At 42.8% G+C, this 19282-nt stretch overlaps 1 protein-coding gene across 3 annotated transcripts in view; it reads right to left on the reverse strand.

Annotated features, from left to right (window-relative positions):
• Positions 1–3622: 3622 nt before the first annotated feature.
• arhgap32b (Rho GTPase activating protein 32b) overlaps positions 3623–19282 on the reverse strand; it is a 181558-nt gene continuing 165898 nt past the window's right edge. For 2 of the 3 annotated variants that reach the window (XM_034683588.1, XM_034683590.1), the window contains 11 exons: positions 16272–16374; positions 14897–15041; positions 14267–14349; positions 13802–13909; positions 13137–13282; positions 11496–11697; positions 11041–11186; positions 10850–10924; positions 9900–10718; positions 8575–9239; positions 3623–7337 (listed from right to left, as the gene is read on the reverse strand). In XM_034683588.1, coding sequence (XP_034539479.1) covers positions 5067–7337; positions 8575–9239; positions 9900–10718; positions 10850–10924; positions 11041–11186; positions 11496–11697; positions 13137–13282; positions 13802–13909; positions 14267–14349; positions 14897–15041; positions 16272–16374 — 4763 coding nt within the window. In that variant the 3' untranslated portion in view covers positions 3623–5066. The remainder of the gene's footprint in view (positions 7338–8574; positions 9240–9899; positions 10719–10849; positions 10925–11040; positions 11187–11495; positions 11698–13136; positions 13283–13801; positions 13910–14266; positions 14350–14896; positions 15042–16271; positions 16375–19282) is intronic. The other variant, XM_034683589.1, reaches the window with a different exon arrangement.

Genomic DNA, 19282 nt, shown 5'->3' on the forward strand with positions numbered 1-19282 from the left:
AATACTTTGTTATGTTTTTCTTTTTACCTCTAACTTTATTTAGAATTACAAGTTAAATCAAATCAAATAAATGAAAATGGAGGAAACAGACAATATAAGGAAAAACAGCTCTTGAAAAATAATATTTACATTTATTTTCCAGCAGAATAACCAGTTGTACAAAGTAACACGCCTATTAGGGCTACTTTTAATCATTACGGCTTATACTAAACCTATAAAGTTGATTGCAATGCTTGTTTTTCTTTGACTCTTTGAATCTTTCAAGGCCAAATAAGGGAAATTGTTGTCAGAAAAATACATTTTATCCTATAAATCACTGCCAATAACAGAGTTTCCTAAACACGCTGCCTTTTTTTTTTGGATGGAAAGTGCTAAATAAAAGATTTTTATGCTCCATAAAAACAAAGTCAGCATGTATTTTACAATCACACTTCTACCTCACCTCATTTTCAGAGAATGATATTGAACTTCTGTTCTAGGCTTAGATCAGTGAAATGTTTCATTTCAAAGGACATCCAGTTTAATTTGAAATTCAAAACGTACCACACACTGAATGAGCTATCCATACATTCTGTTCCTGCAGAATAGGAAATATGGAAGAGGATTAGGGCCACTGAATTTCTTTTGGGGAGGTTAGGTCAGTTTTTCTTCCAGGAATTATTTTTAGATTCCAACTTTGACTCTAACTTTTTTTTATTGTTTGCTCTCGGAATTAAGAGATTCTTTGTGAGGAAAAAATAATCAGAATTCTGAGAGAAAAAGTCAGAATCTAAACTTTTATCTCAGAATTCAATAGAAATGACGATGAAAATATGAGCATTAATATTATACATATTTTACAATTGGAGCTGCTAATTAAAATTTAGTTGCCTATTTTTATATGCCTCAGCTTTTTAGTACTGTATTGTTTGAACATAAACGATATTACCCAAAACATTACTTCCCTTAAGGAACATATCCTACTGTGTTTAAATAAAAACTTTGTAATTGTCCCACATTGGATTATTATTCATACAAAAGTAGATTTGCTCTAAAATGTAGAGAAGTGTTAGTAACTTGTTTGGTACCACATCGTATCCCAATGTCTGTTTTACTCAAAATGAAGCCATCATTTACAATATGAGTATGAGGATCATGTTGTAATCAAGACTTGAAAGTAGAGATTCAGATCATAAATACGTAGTTTTACTGAGGTTAAAGATAAAGCGAGTAAACTGAGAAGTTTTCAGACATATAGCTTTTCCATCAGCTCAACAGCCAGTGAAGTTTATTAAACCACCTCCCTGTTGGCCTCACTTTTAAATTTATGTATGCATTAAGGTGACAGGTCAGGACATGCCTGAACTTGTTCATGCTGATTGCTGTTGAATGGCTTCAATGGATGATGCTGCTGTACTGCCTCCTCTGCACCAGGAGGTGGCAGTACAGGGCTAGTTCATACAGGTCAATCAAAATGCTTCTGCAGGCGTGATACAGGCCCGCCCGGTCAGTGACAGATACCATTTCTTCTTTTAACAGAGTCATTTTATAGAATGCTGTAAGTACTCTTAACCCAGCACTCCTTACTCTCTTACCTACCATTTTTTTCTGGTGCATTCCTGAACACAAACACCTGTGCATCAGTGGGTTTGGTAAAAACCACCCGAAAGGCTCCCTGGCCTGAGTGAACATTGGAGACTAATCTGGAAACAGCTCCAACCTGCACCCTTTCAAAAGTGTCCTTTTTAAAAAAGTTAGTGTCCTGTTCTCAGATCCTTGCTTCTCTGCAGATGATGTCTGTTTTAAGGTACCCTTAAAAGTGGTTTATGGTCTGCTAAACAGTCAAGTTTATGAAACACATCAGTGTGGGTTCAACATTGACTAGTTGTATTGGACCCCAGCCTGTTTTGCTTACTGCACTAGTGCCACCGTCTGCTATGCCATGCAGACTCTATCAGTCATGCTACAGTGGGGATGTTTAAGGATGTTTTAAATATGTTTTTAATAATGTAGTGGTTACTGGCACCATGTTGTAATGTGGTACAACCAGACTGTGGCTAAAGAGCATCTGAAAGCTGTTGACTGATAGCCGTTTAAAGCACCATCCATCATCCACTGGTAAAGATGTGTTTCATTTGTTGTGGAAGCAAATGTATGAATACACATCTTCTTTTTAAAGCTACTTTTCTTTGTTCACCACCAAATAGGTCTCGGTCCAGAATTTGAACCCTAAACTATATCACTGAAAGCACGCAGCACCTGCCACCTCAGTTATCACTTATCTTACTGAGTTTTAGGTATTTTCATTTAAAAATTGTATTGGGATATTTTAAAAGCACATATTAGACAGTGTGAAAAAATTGCTCCTCACATGGAAAGCCTTAGTCCAGGATGTGAACCAAGAATGATTTCGTTGAAGATTGTCTGTGCTAGACACCACACAATTGGCATGCCTGTAATGAGAGTTCTTTCCCAAAATTAATCAGAAAGAATACCATCCTGTTACTGCTCCTGGAGTTATCAGATTACATGTTATCAGAGTACTCTCCCAAAAACATTCACATTACATGTTAGTAGAGGACTCTCCCAAAAACATTCAGATTACACGTAACAAGAGTTCTTTCCAACGAGTAGTCAAATTATGTGTAATCAGATTACTTTCCCCATTTATGATGAAAACTTAAGTAACTTGTTGGAAAGGTGGGGGGTTACCCTGTCTACCCTATATTTATATAACTAGAAAAATATAAATATAAATATATATATATATATATATATATATATAATATATATATATATATAAATATGTATATATGTATATATATATACATATGTATATATATATATATATATACATATGTATATATACATATGTATATATATATATATATATATACATATGTATATATATATATACAAATATGAAAAAAGGGGAAAAATTAGCTTCTGAAGCGAAAAAGACCTGATGCTTTTTAATCTGAGGTGTGACACCTGACTCCCGAGACCTCAGGATGTCCTCATATGTAGGCTACCATAAAGGAGTATTAGGCTACAATACATGTGTATCCTATGTCGAAATATTCTTTATTATTTCCTGAGCTGTCAGGTTCCGTCCAATCAGAAACAAGCAGTGTTGTCCCTGCCCTTTCTGTTTTGTGAAATGTTGTTTTGTGAAATATTGTATTTTCTGTGATGTCGTTGTGTTTTGTGAAATGTGTTTTCTGTTATGTCATTGTGTTTTGTGAAATGTTGTTTTCTGTGATGTCGTTGTGTCTTCTGTGATGTCGTTGTGTTTTCTGTGATGTCGTTGTGTTTTGTGAAATGTGTTTTCTGTTATGTCGTTGTGTTTTCTGTGATGTCGTGTTTTGTGAAATGTTGTTGTGTTTTCTGTAATGTCGTGTTTTGTGAAAGGTTGTGTTTTGCCCTTCAGGGCCACCATATCAAATAGTTCCCAGTACTAAATTTTCTTTAAATGTGCTACCTAAGCCTGAACACATCCATCGTGTTAAATCCTCAGTTAAAGCTTGATGACACTTGTTTTTGCTTCGCTTTCCTAACTAGGGTTTGTCATAAAATCTTTTTCAGTCTGAGCAAACAAAAAAAAGGCATATCAGAAACATCTTGCACACATTTAAGACATGAGTTTGATCTATTCCTGAACAATTTTATTTAATTCATATCTAACTTTAGATACCTCTAGATTGAGACAAGAGTGTTTTCACATTCAAGTACACAGTGCCTTAAATCATCGCCCCGTCTGAAAAGGAAGAGGCTCTGGATAAGGCAAGAGGAGCAAAACCTGCAAGCGATATAGAAGTCAACAGTTACAGAGTACAACCTGGATTTAGACAGATTTGAACATATTGTGATCCTTACATTATGCTGAGCCAGACGGTCGTATAATACCAGATGGATGTACTACACATCGATTTCATCCTGAAAAGAAATGGTCTCAGATACCTTAAAAAAAAACCATCCCCTCCATCATTGTTTTCAAAACAAGGAGTTAAAAAACAACATAAGCCCATTCTGTCTCCTCAAACCCTGAACTGTCAAGAATCATCAAAGTGATCTTACATGTGGACATCACAATGTTTGTGCATCATGATGATGACAGTAAACAAAATATGATCTGTAGGAACAAAATTTAAGGCTCTTAACCAAAGCAGCTTCACCAGGTGGACAGAGAGGAAGATGATTTCAGCTTTATTCAGTCAGTCCAGTTCATGGAAGTACCGTCAATGTGATGAAAATTAAATAAAAACACAGCCACGTCTAAAAAAGAACAGGCATTCATCCATAACTTCCCCTCTTCATCCCGTTATGTGCAACAACTGCGCCGAGTCATTTGGTCCCAACAAACAAGTACCGAAACCTCCCATCAGAAGTCACTGAAATGTGTTTATAGTAAAGTTACATAAAAATGGCACAGTCACAGAAAATAATCAGAGAATGAAAAAACACTAAATTAATCAAAGAAGTCCTCACTCATCATCTCAGCTCCTTACAGCCCTCACACCCAGACAAACAGACGCTCGTACTGCTTCTTGTGCACATGAGAGGATCAGTCACCTTCACGTATCTTCTCTCTCTAAGCTTTAACTTGTGCTGTAACATCCAGAAAGACCGTAACGGATGGTGAGTACACAGAACTGTTCTGTAAGAGATAGAGAGTGCATGCATTTCTAAAATGCAAACATTAATCCCAAGTTTTACCCAGCGCCACACCTAAAAAACAAAACAACTAAAAATCCCTTTTATTCTAGTGATTCTGTTCATATATATATATATTTTGTATATATATTTTACATTTCCTGTTAAATGTACCGTAAGTATTCATATCATATACATTTATGACCGGCTACTGTCTCATTTAATCACAACAATATGACCTCTTGGACAATAACTTCAGGTACATTCAGGACTTTTCTGTAAAAAGTCAACAATTTTCTTTACAATTCATTAAAAATACAGAGGAACAAAAATATTGGTGCTGCGACAGTCCGCTGTCCTGCAGAGGCTGCTCCACCGAAGCTCATCAGAGTCATTTTCTACACAGCTAAAGATCCTTTCACTCGTTAAATGCTTCATTCAGTACGTATCTCTGTCTCTGGCCGGGGCAGGGCCAGGTCAGTCTGGATGTAGGCTCCCTGGCCCAGCGCGGTGGAGTACGCTCTGTTGTTGTGGCTCACCGAGAACCCGGGGGTCGGGTATGAACCGGAGCCTCCTCGTTTGTGGACCTGGACCTGAGGCTGAGGCTGAGGCTGAGGCTGAGGCTGAGGCGCTGGGTGGTAATCGTCCAGGTTATCGTAGTGGGACTGAGCTGCTGTGGTGCTGTGTTTTTGATATGGGTAGTCTCTGTCGGGCTCAGGTTGGCTGTAATGCTGCGGCTCTCTCACGCTGTGGGATCTCTCAGGTTTGGAGCGGGCTGGTGGTTCTCTGGGGGCTGTGGGCTGCTCATCTGTACTGTGGTATCCACCCTTCCCTTTGTGGTCAGAATCAGGACACTCGTATCGCGGTGTGAAGCTCCTCTTGTTGGTATACTCTTGCTGCCAGTGTTTGGACCTGCTGCCGTCTGTGCCCTGCTTGTCGTCTGCAGGCTTGGCCTCGTGTCGGCTGCTCTCCTGCTGGTGGGGGACACCGTGGCTCAGAGTAGCAGGAAGGGAGTGAGAGGACTGACATTTCTTGGAAGTGCTTTGCTTGATGAGTCCGTCTTGCTTGTCTCCCTGGACGTGCTTGTCAGTTTCCATGTACAGAAGGACGTCAGGGTCTGGCATCATATGTCTGGGGAGGTAGCGCCCATCTTTGCTCTCAGCTGCAGCCAGCACAGCTTTTCCCGGGTCAGACTTACTGCGCAGGTGCAGCGTTTCATAGCCTGGTATTTCTGCTGGTGCATACAGGCCCACGTTGTCGTACTGAGAAAGGACAGGGCCTTTAATCTTCTGACGGGCCCGACTCTCCCTTCGGATGGAGTGCATGCGGAGCCTCTCTGACTCCTCTGGATCCCAGGAGAGGTACGCTGGAGCCTCCTTGCTGCCGTGTCCAGGCGGCATGTCTCTGCTCACAAAGCTGTGCTCCTTTCCAGGGGGCAGAACATGGCGAGCGAGGTAGTGGTACCCGGACGCCTTTCCACCTGGTCGTCCAGTAGTGGCTCCAGGATCTCGGCTGTAGGTGTGGACGTGGCGGACTCGGATCGTGCCGTACGGGTCGATGTCATAGAAAGGCGCCTCTAAAGGGGCTGAACCAGAGTACGGACTGTAGCGGTATTGAACCCGGCCATTCTCAAAGTAAGGCTGTAGCTGGGTGACGTGGTAATCAGCCTGTGAGGACTGCTGAGGCGGGGGTTGCTGGTAGGCTTTGCACGGATAGACCGGCCGATGGTAGAAGAACATGTCGTCGTCTGGGGGGACTTCAGTGCGCTGAATGGGCACAGAGCGTATCGTAGAGGGAACGTGGAGGGAGTGCACTCTGCGGATGGTGGGGTAGCCTTGTGGTCTGTCGTGGCTGTAAACTGGATGCCCAGGTCCTGGGGTCACATACACACTGCGGGGGTTCCCTCTGGACTTTATGGAGTGATGGTAGGACCGAGGGCCCAAAGTGCTGTATCTGTTGTCAACTCGGGCACTGTAAGGGATCTGAGGCTCAGATTTGGAAACAAAGGAGAGGTGTGGAGGGACACTGTCAGGCCGGTAGTGGTGCGGCATGGACTGAGGGCCCACAGGAACAGGCCTCTGGTGGTAGTACGCAGCTCCTGCAGGTTCAACCATCACTGGTTCTGCTTTAGTGTGGTACAGGTAGGCCGGCTGGTGTGTGGAAGCTTTACGAGGAGACAGAGGATGATGAGGCAGAGCTTCCTCCAGGTGTGCAGGAGCAGGAGCCTCAGCGAGGACATGGTAGGAGGCTTCAGTATGGCTGAGAGCTGCTGTGGCCAGTTTGCTCTCGATGGTGCGGACAGGAGGAGCCGGAGGTCCGTACACATCCTGGTACTTAACAGGCTCAGTGCAGGGCTGAACCGGCTTTATGGCCTCCCAGGGCTTCTCCGCAGGCTCAGCTGAGGTGGGGGCCACTCTGGCGCTGGCCTTGGAGGGGAGCTGAGGGTGGGTTATGGGTTGGCCTGGTGTCTGAGGCTGTGTGTGAGGCTGTGATGGTGTATGTGGCTGTGTCTGGAGATGAGGCTGTGATGGTGTATGTGGCTGTGTCTGGAGATGAGGCTGAATCTGAGCCTGGCTCTGCTGCTGAGTTTGTGTTTGATGCTGGGGCAGCGAGACTGCGTGTCTTTTGGGCTTTTTGATTGTTGGAGGATGCTGTTCGGATGGTTTGGGAAGGACCACAGGAGGTGCAGTCTCAGCTGGTTTTACCTGAGACACAGCACAACAGACATTTATTTACAGACGGAAGTTTATGACATGAACAAATTGAGTAAGACTACATAGAGTGATTTCTTATTCAAACTCAAACAACTCTGCTAGGCACTGTCCATTGTCACACAGACTTCTTGAAAGTTTAAAGGTAGCTTTAGCAGCATGGCATACATTCATCATTGCCCTTTTTACACTCTTTTTCTCATTGCTAGTGGGTGTACTGAATAGAAAAAGATAGGCAGTGAAGTGTCTTGATGGTGTTCCTGTGTATATATCAGAGAGGTTTTTAGTGTATAAACCAGGAAGGCCCCTCTGATCCTCCGGCTCCTCGCTTTTAGCTGTTCCTCAGAGCAGAACAAAAACATTTGGTGACGCTGCTTCAGCCACTACGCTCCCAAACTATGGAACAGCCTGCCGGAGGATCTGAGAGGAGCTGACAGAGATATTGAGACTTTAAACGTAAACTAAAAACATATTTATTCAGTCTGGCTTTTATGTAGGGTTTAACAAAAAAAAAAAGTATTACTTACCTTTTACTGTAATATTAGTTTAAATGCTTTATTATTATTATTATTTTAGTAATTTTAACTGTTATCTTATTCTATTTTTATTTATCTATTCATTCATTTATTAATTTTATTTATCTACTCAGTTTTTATTGATATTTTTAGCCTTCGTTTTATTTTCAACTCTTCTCCTTACCCTTTCAAAAACTATTTTAACTATTTGTATTCTTAATTTTGATGCTTTAACTTATTTTAATTACACATATTTGATTGTTGGTGTGCATTAGTCTCTATTTTATTTTATATTTTATTTATGTATTTTTTAAATTTGTATTAGTACTATTTTCATTATTATCATTATTATTTTCCCCTAATATGTCCTGCCATTATTTTATTTCTGCTTCTTTCTTGTTTTTCAATCGCTTTACAGCACTTTGGGTTGCATTTGATTTGTATGAAAGGTGCTATATAAATAAAGCTTGATTGATTGATTGATTGATCGATTGATTGATTGTGTACAGAGCCACAGTGTCTTTTTTTTTGTCATACTAAGATCAGCAAACTGTTTAATAATTGGATAAGATGAGAGTAGCATCAACTTCCTGACTCTTCCGTTATGCTCCATCTGAGTTCTCCTTTGATGAATTAGTTTGATCCTTACTGCTGTTTAGTATCACTATGTAATGACTAACATTTGAAAGTAACATCTGAAAATGTAGAGAACGTACCTCGGGGACAGGCTGTGGTGAAACTGCAGAGTCTTTGCAGGTACTGGGGGTGATGGCTGGAGTGTTGCTGGAGGAGCTGGTGTGGACTGGGACCTGTACTGGGACAGACTGCTGCCTCTCTGGACTCTTCCTCGTTGGAGAGGTCAGGCTGGTTGAACTAGATAGAGGGGCACACTTGTAAAAAGGAGTGTCAGGTGGGCTGGAGTCTGTTACTGGCTTTGGACCGGGTGGAGTTGTGGAGGATTTGGCACTGTCTGATGGTTTGGTTACTGTGCTGGTTGACTCATGAAGCTGAGGCTTGTTTGTAGGACTGGAAGTGGAGGGATACGATGAGGTTGTGGTGACAGTCGGAGCGGTGTTGTTCGGAGGCTGAGAACTTCCCTTCTCTGCTCCTTCTTCTGAAGAAGTTTGGAAATGTCGGAGTGGTGGACGCGTGGAGTCCTGGAGGTCAGACTCCTCCTGCAGCTGCAGAGGAGACACCGGTGTGGGGGGCTCAGAGGACCGGGACTGAGACTGAACGGAGACCTGCTGGGCAGACTCGGCCAGGGCCAGGGCCAACATGCGGGCAGCGTTTTTAGGAGGGGGAGGAGGAGGGGCAGTGGAGGGAGCTGAAGAGCTGAGGAAACGAGGGGTGAGATCCTTTGAAGAGTCCAGAGCTACGACTCCTAACGGGGACACAAAAACACAAGGGAGCTAAAGTTGAACAACGAACAAGTTAGAGAGCAGCAGGTGGAAAGAAGAAACGACAGCAGGCAGGGGGGTGTTCAGGCGCTTTAAGATTAGGAGAGAGGGGGACGTTAAAGGGGAATCACTTCATTTCTTTTTTCAACATAGTTTTAGAAATGCTCCAGCAGAATCCTTTAGCCTGCAGCCTCTACATGAGCTGTAATGGCTGTAATCAAATCTTTGACATGTAAAAAAAGTATTGATTTTGGACCTCACTGAAAGGATCAGGTCAGCTAAGTCAACGACCCCTTTTAAGTCTCTTTGTATAAAAAATATGGTCAACAGAAAGCCTTTCCGTAAGCTTAAGTGAAAGTTTGACTTCCTCTTGAAATTAATTTCTTGAAAAATCATTATATAAGAATTGTATGTTTTTCTACTGGAGCAATCTCAAAAACAAAACATGTAAAAAAAGAAAGGCCTGGGTTTACCACTATGGTAATACCTCTTAAAGAGCGTGTGCAGTACATGCAGACCTTAGAAGCATTTTTTTTATTGAATAAGGGACAGGCATTATCACCTATTCTTTAATCTATACGTGTAAACAAACAGAAACATGCCAAAAACAACCCTTAAAACCGTATTCTCGCTCTGCTCTGTACCTTGATGTCCTTGGCTGCTGGCAGCTGACTCCTGCTGTACGCTGTCGTCTCCTTTCAGGTCCTGACTGTCCGCACTGTCAAAGGCTGCCAGCTTAGAGTGCAGCTCCATTTGGAAAGCTTCACTGAGCGAAGGCTCAGTTGCCCTCAGCAGCACACTGCCCATCAGCGGAGGAGAGTCTTTGGCTGCTGAAGGAGGAGATAACGGCCGAGGAGAGATGCTCTGTGCAGTTGTGTTCTTGTCGGGCTTCTCTGCAGAGAAAAGCTCTGAAGTGACAAAAGGTGTCAGACTAGTGGTCTTTGCACATTTGATGGGTGACACAGCCTGTGTGGGTTTATCAGTGTAAGAGAAAGAAGTGGTCAGTTTCTTGTTCTCCAGCTTCTCGCCGCGGCTGAAGTCTGTGGACAGTAAGGGCGAGGCCAAACTGCCCAGAAAGGTGGCAGATATGAGGTCAGAGCCGTTGGTCTTGCTGCCTGGACTTCTCTTTATTGTGGAGCCCTCAGCCCCAGCCGGAGAGTCATCCAGAGGGAAGGCGTACGAGGTGTCAGGGAGACTGCACTGGAAAGACATTGGGTCAAAGTCCAGGGAGGCCATGCCGATGTCAGGCGGGCTGAGGTCCACATCTTCACCTGCTGAGCGTGGAGGTGAGATGAGGGCAGGCACACAGATTGGCCCATCGTCTCCATCACTGTCCTCGGTGGCTTCCAGGTTGTCGTAAGAGTTGCAGTGCTGCCGACTGTCCAGCAGATCGCCGTTAAAAGAGGCTGACAGTGCATCACTGCTGGAGCGTGGACGCCGAGGACGGTACACCTTGGACTCTCCTGAAGGAGAAACAGAAAGACAACTTTTCTTAAAAGGTTTCATAAAGAAACAGGCGCATATAGGACCAGGTGATAAAATGAACCTGAAATGGGATCACAAGTTCAAATACACCAGGAGAAAAAAATGTTACCTTCAACATTGTGCAGCGAGCTCAGTGACTCTTCACTCTTAGCTGATCTCAGTGTTGCTGTGTCTCCTCTTCCCCCTGAAACACAACATTTAAATGTTTCATTATTCAGGATTCTTCAGTGAAATAACTTCTCATCCATTTCAATATGATAGGATCACTTATTTCAGTCCAGTAGTGGATGAATAACTCACCAGCCAGAGCCATGGCCTTCAGCTCGTTGGGCTCACTGGGGTTCCGGGTCAGCTTGCGTTTGGACATGGAGGAAGACTTTCCCAGGTTGAAAAAAGAACGCCAACTCCCCACAGGAGACTTCTTCGATTTGATAGGAGGTCTCTTCCTGTGAGGGGAAATGTAAGGGAACACTTAGGTTTACTACCTCATGTAGAAATGTCAATAATAGAGCCTTAAACACAGAAACAATAGTCACATGACTGTAGCTGATTTTCAAAAGTCTGCTGTGTGAATCTGAATCAAATTGTGGGAAACTTTAAAACATGGTGCAGGAAGAATATGACTGTGTCTGCAGTCTTTCCAGGAACCAGCAGCGGGAGACATATGCCAGCAGTATTATTACTGACAGTCACGTACAGGATTTTGTTGATAATTTTCTGTTTTAGCATCAAAGAAGGAAGATGAGCTGACAAACCTTTCGGTGGGAAATTCGATGACAGTGTGAAACTTTCCTTGCAGAGCAGCCGGACCCTCTCCCACCTCGATGTACTTGCTATCTTCAGTGACTGGAGAGTTGATCTGGGCCTGGGTTCGGGCCTGGGCCTCCTCCAGAGTCAGAAGTTTGGTGGAGGGAGACGAAACCAGCAGGGATTTGGGCCGTGACAGCGAGTTGTGACCTGGAGACGAGGAGGAGTGTTCAAAAAGCAGTGATAAGTGGTTGAACAAAAGTTTGAGGAGGAGTCTCATCTGACAGTTAACTTTGAGGACATTAAAACTCTTCAGTGGTAAGTAGGGATGGGTACCGAATTCGGTACTTTTATAGGTACCGACCGAATTCCGTCGGTACTACCGAGTACCGACTCACGTAAAATCAAACGGTACCATGTTTCGGTACCTGAACGCATCCCTGTGACTGTGAGGGAGTGGAAGAGTAGGTGATTTTCCATACTTTCGCCCTGTAATAAAGTCAGAGACTGACCGGGTGGACGTCTCTGCTCTCTGCATCTGCACGGGAGCAAGCGAAACAGAGCAGCTGACGGGCGCGCGCACTCACCGCAAGGCAGAACTTCATGAGGATTAAGTTTATTTTATACAGTCTATGGTTGAGACTGACCCTCTCACTCCGACTACCTAACCCGTTTATAACCGTTCCTGTGTGCGTGAATGTTCAACAAGTAAGTTGTGTGTCCTGTTATTATAAAGAGACGGAGAACTGACTATTTCCCGTCCGAAGGCATTCACGTGTGTTAGTTGATAAACTCCCGAAAGAGCAATTAGACGCCACGAGCATGTGTCAGCTAATATATCTAATCAACTATATAATCCTGTTTCTGTTCATTTCACGTTAAATAGAATACATATGTTAAATTAAACAAATTTGAGATTTTTTTTTTAAATTAATATTTATTACTACATAAAAACAGAAAAGTACCGAAAATTGGTACCGTTGAGTACCTGTACCGATTCCCAGGTACCGGGTATCGGTACCGTATCGGTTCAAATGTGAAAGGTACCCATCCCTAGTGGTAAGTGATAAAGGACTTCGGCAATGACTTTGTTTTCTGTACGCTGAATTTAGAGTCCAATCAAAAACAAAAACAATTCGGGAGCAAATAAACAAACAAACAAAAATCTACATTTCCAGAAATTTCTCCCAAACAAATGTTTCTTGGTTCATGACATCCCAAGAGTGGTGCTGAGTGGTTACCTACTGCTACTTTGGATTACCTCTGAAGGGTAATCCAAAGTAGTGTCTGCTTCTGGTGTCTCAGTTTCACTGTAGACAGTGATTATCAGAGGCTTCACTCTGACTTACTTCAGTGGTATGCATCTAGCAAATAGTTGGCTGCACTTGCAATCTGATGTCTGATAATAGAAATTACATTTTGCCAGGTTATGTCCAATAAGAAACAGGAAGCCATTGTGATGGCTTGCATTCTGCCTGTTTTTGTTTTTCCTCTATATCCCACAGCCTGATGATGTGTGATTGGCAATACTATTCAGACTACAAAAGTGCAGCAAACAGAAATCAGAAGCATAACTGCACTACAATCCAGCCCCCAGAGTACAGATTCTACATGTAGAATCTAAAAATAGAGATTAAAGTGATGGTTACCTGCTCCCTCCCGTATCAGTGTGCTCAGCTTGGTGCTGAACAGAACATCCACATGGTTCAGGATAAACTCCACCACCACAGACTGGATCCGGACCTCCATGAAGGCTGCTGTGCCGCTGAAGCATGCAGATTCTATTTGTTTGGACCTGAAACCATAATGGACAAGAAATGGACGTGGTGAGAAGTTGTTGTATAAAATAAAATGGAATGAATGAAAACCACCTTCCTGCTGGAGATCACTGTGTATAATCCATTTTAATGATCTTAAATCAAAAGCTTTAACAGCTAGAGGCTTTTTCTTTTTGCAACAACAAAGCAAAGGTTTTTGTCACATTGCCTGCTCCTTGCTGACACCACTGGTTCACCGTATGTAAACTATGGTCACAACACAAGGGAAGCACAATCTGGCCACTGAAGATCAATGTTTGTATAATCTTGTGAAAATCTTTTTTAACAGAGGAATCATAATATCTAGAGTCTGACTTACAAAATGTACTCATAAATACCCGCTAAATACCACACTCTAAACTGCAGAAATATTCTGAAGTGCTCGTCTAATTAAGATATGGTGAAATAAAATCGGCAGCCCAAGAAAACCGCTTTGAAGTGATGTTTTGTGTGAAATGCTTATGAGACAGGTTTTATGGATGATGGTGATGTTTCACCTGAGCAGGTTGGGTGCCCAGACGATGGCCAGGTTCTTGCTGTGCATGTTGGTGATGTAGCTGAATGCTGCCAGCCGGGAGAGGTGCCTCATCAGGAACTCCAGGGTCCTGCAATAATACGTATTCATTTATTCAGACTTAATTGGCTCCCACTAGTGATGAGCAAACTAATGACCATGATAGAGCTACTTCTTCTGAGCATCAATATTTCACTATGCGCTCAAATCCCAGAGGAGTGTAACTGAAAAATTTGCATTTGTACGCTTTCACAAAGAATGGGAAATCCAATTCATCATGACAAAAAGAAAAAGGTCAGCTGGGACCGATTAAATGATTCCATTCAATACGGCGTCGCACTGCACAAACACATTATTTTAATAATGACAGACGCTCAACAAGAGGAGGCAGCTGTCATCTTACACTTCCTAAAACTGCCACTGGGGGGCAGTGTGTCTCTACACTGACCTGTAATGCGGCGGAGGAAGCTGCTGGATGACATCATGGATTTTGATGAGTCGTTCTTCGTCCGTTGCTGCTGATACGGCATCCTTCACAGAGAAAACAAAGACAGGGAGAGATGGGCAGATAAATATGGGATGTGTCAATGCATCAACATCCACTTGTCATCCTCTGTTCATGCTGCTATATGGAGCGTGGAGGGGGACATCCGTCTGCAGCCACAATCCCTCCTCCTCCTCCTCCCCCTCCTCTAGCTGCCATAACAACCAGCAAACATTTACTTCATCTTCAGGGACGGCTCTGTGGCGCTGGGATAAGGTTTTTTATTCCAAATCACACGCACACACAGTGGTTTGCAGTATTTGTAATGATAGGGTGTGTCAAGCACAATGCTGCCATGTGACTCATAACTGAAAGATAAATGTGAAGAATTCCTGCATGATAAATCCCAGGAATTTTCTTTTCTTTTCATTACAGAGTCAATTTCAAATTTGAGTGAATTCAGCGTCCTCTGGAGCATCAATGAGCACTGAAACTCAAAACTACCTCTACGGTCAGGTGGTGAGCAAGTTTCCACATATTAGTGAGAGATCATTGTGTGTGGAAGGTGTCTGACCCTGCACAGGATGGACTTACAGAGAATTTCTCGTAGAGCTGATAGGTGAGCAGCGGGTTGGGCAGCTCTCTGAAGTAGAGCTTGCACAGCGAGCCGACGCAGTGGATGTCCTGGATGTAAACATCTTTGGTCAGGTCGGGGATTTGCTCTGAGTCAAACTCGTGCCTGATGAAAGAGAGAGAGGCCACAGACAACAAACTGAGTTCTTCTGAAGAAAAGTGCACCACTGCATGATTCCTGCCAGGGTGCTTCCACTGACGTCAATTGAAGAAAATCTGCAGATATGTTTAAAGGTAGAAGAAAAATCTAACTTGAAATAAATCTGATCTCATCCTGTGAATAAAGACTGATGTGTCATGTTTGTAAAGGTGTAAAAAAAACTTGCATGCAAATCAGTTTAGTATTCAGCGAGTTATGATTGATTAAATGTGCTGACACTTAATTGCGCCTGCCAAACAGATTACACTGAGTGGAGCGGGCGACCAGACTTAGATGGCGGCCCCACAGCTTGTCAGTGCCAATAAGTAGTTGCGGTCGATGCGGCGTCTACTCTTTATATGTCTATTTTCGTAACGGTGCTGTTGTGGAATCGCTATCTGTAAGCATCAATGAGACCCTGTCGGTGCACTTTCCCAGGCCTCGTGTTTTTTTTTAAAGAAAACTGTCAGCCCCTGTCTGCAGCTTCATGAATACTTGAGGTATATTTTGTACTATGGACAGGTTGACTGTAAAACTGAATTGCCCTTCTGGGACTAATAAAAGTATTCTGAATCTGAATCTAAATCTGTAGTTGATTGAGCAGTTTCAGGAAAGCTAATCAATGCACAAGTGTTTTTATATTTAGAGAAAGTCCTTTGTCACAGATAGAAGAAGCAGCTGTGTTAGTAAATCTTCTGGGTGTGATTGCGAGAGGTCAGAGAGTAGATAGAAAGATCCTTCTTTGTCATTACTACATTTCGTAAGCTTGCTGTCCTGGATCTTTGGGGTTTCCCTTTTTAAACAGACCACCACCACCACCAGCTGCAGAACCTAGATGCACCACAGTCGTCAGCTAAAGCTTAGCATATTCAAGTTTAACTTCTTAGCCCTGACAAAGGCGACACAAGGCTTTACGCTTCTTACGACACAGACAAAATAACAAAATGTCCTAAAATGTCAACAGGTAAGCTGCTTTACTATATCTCCCTTACTGTTGAAAGTCCCTGTGTTTTTTCATCTGCAGTCATAATAATCCTGGATGAATTAAAGCCTTGTATGAGGGCTATACTTGGAGAAGGATTGCATGCTCCTCCTGTGACACAGCACACTTCTGAAGAACATGCACAGGGTGGAGCTCCTGATAAATACTTCAATCAGACACATTAACAAAACATGGGATGTGTGTGTGTGTCTTACCGTAACTTCTGGATGTTTGAGGCGATTCCAGAGAGGCGGTAGATGCCATCCGTCACACCGTGCTTCTCGATGAACTCGGTGCAGCTCTTGAGGACCTGTGGCACTGCAAAGAAAAACCACATGGTGTGAGTTGACAGCACATCGTTCAATGTTGGTTTATATATGGGGTGAATACCAAACATTTTATGAAGCTTTCAGATCGAGAAACACTTTTCCAGGAAATGGGGGAAACAACTGAAACTTGTCTAGCGGAAAATAACATTTCCCTAAGAGGTACAAATTAACTCATTGCTGTTTTTTTTTTGTTGGATTTTCACCTCTTTAATATATTATGCAGATTTCTGAAGAAGTAAAAAGGAAAATGATTTCTGATTGCAGATAAGACAATCAAATGTACTCAGCACTCAGGCAAAACAACGAGGATAGAGTGAAAGGACAATCTTTGAAAAACACAGAGCTACTTCATTCTCCTTTTGCAGCCATGAGTCACACACACATGACATGTTATTTATGTGTGTGTGAGTGAGTGTGTTTGTGTGAACAAGGAGGCTCCCAGGCCTCCCACAGCTCACACATCATTCAGAGGATGACAGAGAGTGGGACATTCGCTGAAGCAGCTGCTCAGACAAATTCCTCACATCGCAAAGAGAAAACGAGGAGAGGTTTGAAGGAAGGAGCTTGTGTTGTGTAGCAGAGAGGACGCGGATGGAGGATGAATAATCCCCCAGTTCTTAATGAAGGGAGTCTGGTTCCTCTTATCTCAGAGATGCACCTGTGTGAGTGTGGACTCAGTATTGGAGACGTCAGATGAATTCTTCCTCTTAATCTTGAGTTAAAACAACAACATTTAGACTAAAAGCTTTCAAGTGATTCTGTCGAAAAAACAGAATTGTGCTTGTGATTTATGAGTTGCCCGAGTAGTGGAGGAGTGGAGAGGAAAAATTAAAACAAGAAAGAGGCAGAAATGTTTGCAAATACATCCTCTCAGTCCAACCTCCACACATCGGGTGCTTAAGTGTAGAGAAGCTGCAGTAATTAAAGGCAGCGGGGATAACTTGCAAACTTATGGTTTAAATCATCCAACTCCATGAATTTTTAAATTCAAATGAGAAGAAAGGGGTTACTTAATAAATATCTGACACACATAATTTGGGTGAAGTAAAATCTCAGATAGGAAATGTAGCACAAAGTTAGTAAGAGACGTACAGGGCGTTAGGAGGCAGATCCCGGATTAGTCTTTTCAGGACGTGGCTTGAACTGAAACTTTATGAAAGAAAAACAGTTTCTATTAGGGTTGCACCGAAATGAAAATTCTTGGCTGAAACTGAAAAGTGGTTAAGCCATGCATTTTCTGTTTGTGTTGCACGGGCATTTTCTAGGGCCAGTTATCCACAAATGTGACTTTGAAAAAACATCTTTTGTAAGTCCTTAAAGAATTAAGCTTAGAAGAGGTATGCCACTTTGTCATGTTTTTTTTAAGTCAAAGGGAATATAACAACTGTTTAATACTTTAATGAAAGTATGTTGTGAAGACAGAAAGGGTAAATGTTATTTATTTGTAAATGCACTGGCCACCCCTGCCTATGTGAGAGCCTCAGTTGGGGCACCCCAGTCAAAAAGCCCTGGACCAACCCCTGCCCCTAGGCCACTCTGTTCTTCTTCTCCTGCGCTTCTCCGTCTCCAAGCGGGTTCTCCGCATCCATCGCGGCATGGATCATTTCTCGTGCGCGCTGCTTTATTTCCACATCCAAGTAATGAGTAATAAGTGTTTCGGCTAAAACCTAAAATGCCCTCTTGGGTCATTTTCGGCCGAAAATTTCCGGGGGCCGAATTTTCGGTACATCCCTAGTTTCTATGGAACTGTTTTTGTCCTTTGAGCAACATCAGTCATATGGGAGAGGTCTGCAGATCTACAAAGTGATGAGAAGCAGCGAAAGTGATGCAAACTTTAAAGTCCGTCAGGGCAAACAATGTAAAACACAAGAAATCTCTGAACTCGAAATTAGTATTTTAGAATTTCAAAGACGCACCTGATGTAATGAAAAGGTTTAGTCAAATCTGGAATACAAAGTGCATTGGTTTATAATCCAGTGTCTGTTTTTGGGGGTCACTTGGAGGGTAAAAGGTTTAAACTGTCTTCCTGCGAGACGATTTCTATCGCGTCCAGATAAGTCCACAGTGTGCCATCTGTTTTTGCCATGAAGAGTTTACAATCCTACTAGCTGCCAAAACAGTAGTTAATCTCAGTCGACTTAACTTTGATAGCAGTGAAAGACCCATCACCTCTGCTGGTCACTTATCTTAAACTGAGGAGTCTTTTCAATCAAGCCAGCACTCCACAAAGCTTATTCATTTAACAGTACACCACAGTTCTCTTTAAATGCATGATTAAGGCCTAATGGGGAAGAGAAGCTGTTAAAAAGCCAGCCTGGTCTGCGGTTTATCCCAGCATGCTGTGTGTAGTGAAGCAGCCACTGGCAGCATACAGTGGGTCACGGAGGCGGACATGTCTGCAAATATCTGTGACGAAGCTTTGGTTTGCATAGCACCATCCTCCAGGTTAAACACAGTAAAACAATAAAATACCACCCCTGCAGTGTATACTGGAATGTGTGTTGCACTGGTGTTTAGGACAGAGCTAACTTTTTCTTCAATGTAGAAAAGTGACCATGATAACATTTTTAGGCCTTCATTACGCTGTTAAATGTGGCTCACTGCAGTAACAGCAGCTTCCACCTACGACCCTTGTCTGAGAGCTTCAGTGTTCTGTTGAAAGCTTTAATTATGACCACCAACTTTGTTTCTCTCTCCACCCGAAAAGATCTCAACGTTGATTTTGCTCTAAGTGGCCAAAGCAGAAAGAAATCCTTGACCTTTTGACCCACATGTGAGACAGAGCTGCTTATCTCTCCGTGTCAAGGAAAAGCAGATTTATTGTGGTCAAGGTGGGACTCCTTCACCTCTGAATGTGTAACTGCTCTGCGCAACAACTCCACTGACAGCCTTTTAAT

The sequence above is a fragment of the Notolabrus celidotus genome, chromosome 5 (genome assembly GCF_009762535.1).
Source record: "Notolabrus celidotus isolate fNotCel1 chromosome 5, fNotCel1.pri, whole genome shotgun sequence".
Classification (NCBI taxonomy): domain Eukaryota; kingdom Metazoa; phylum Chordata; class Actinopteri; order Labriformes; family Labridae; genus Notolabrus; species Notolabrus celidotus.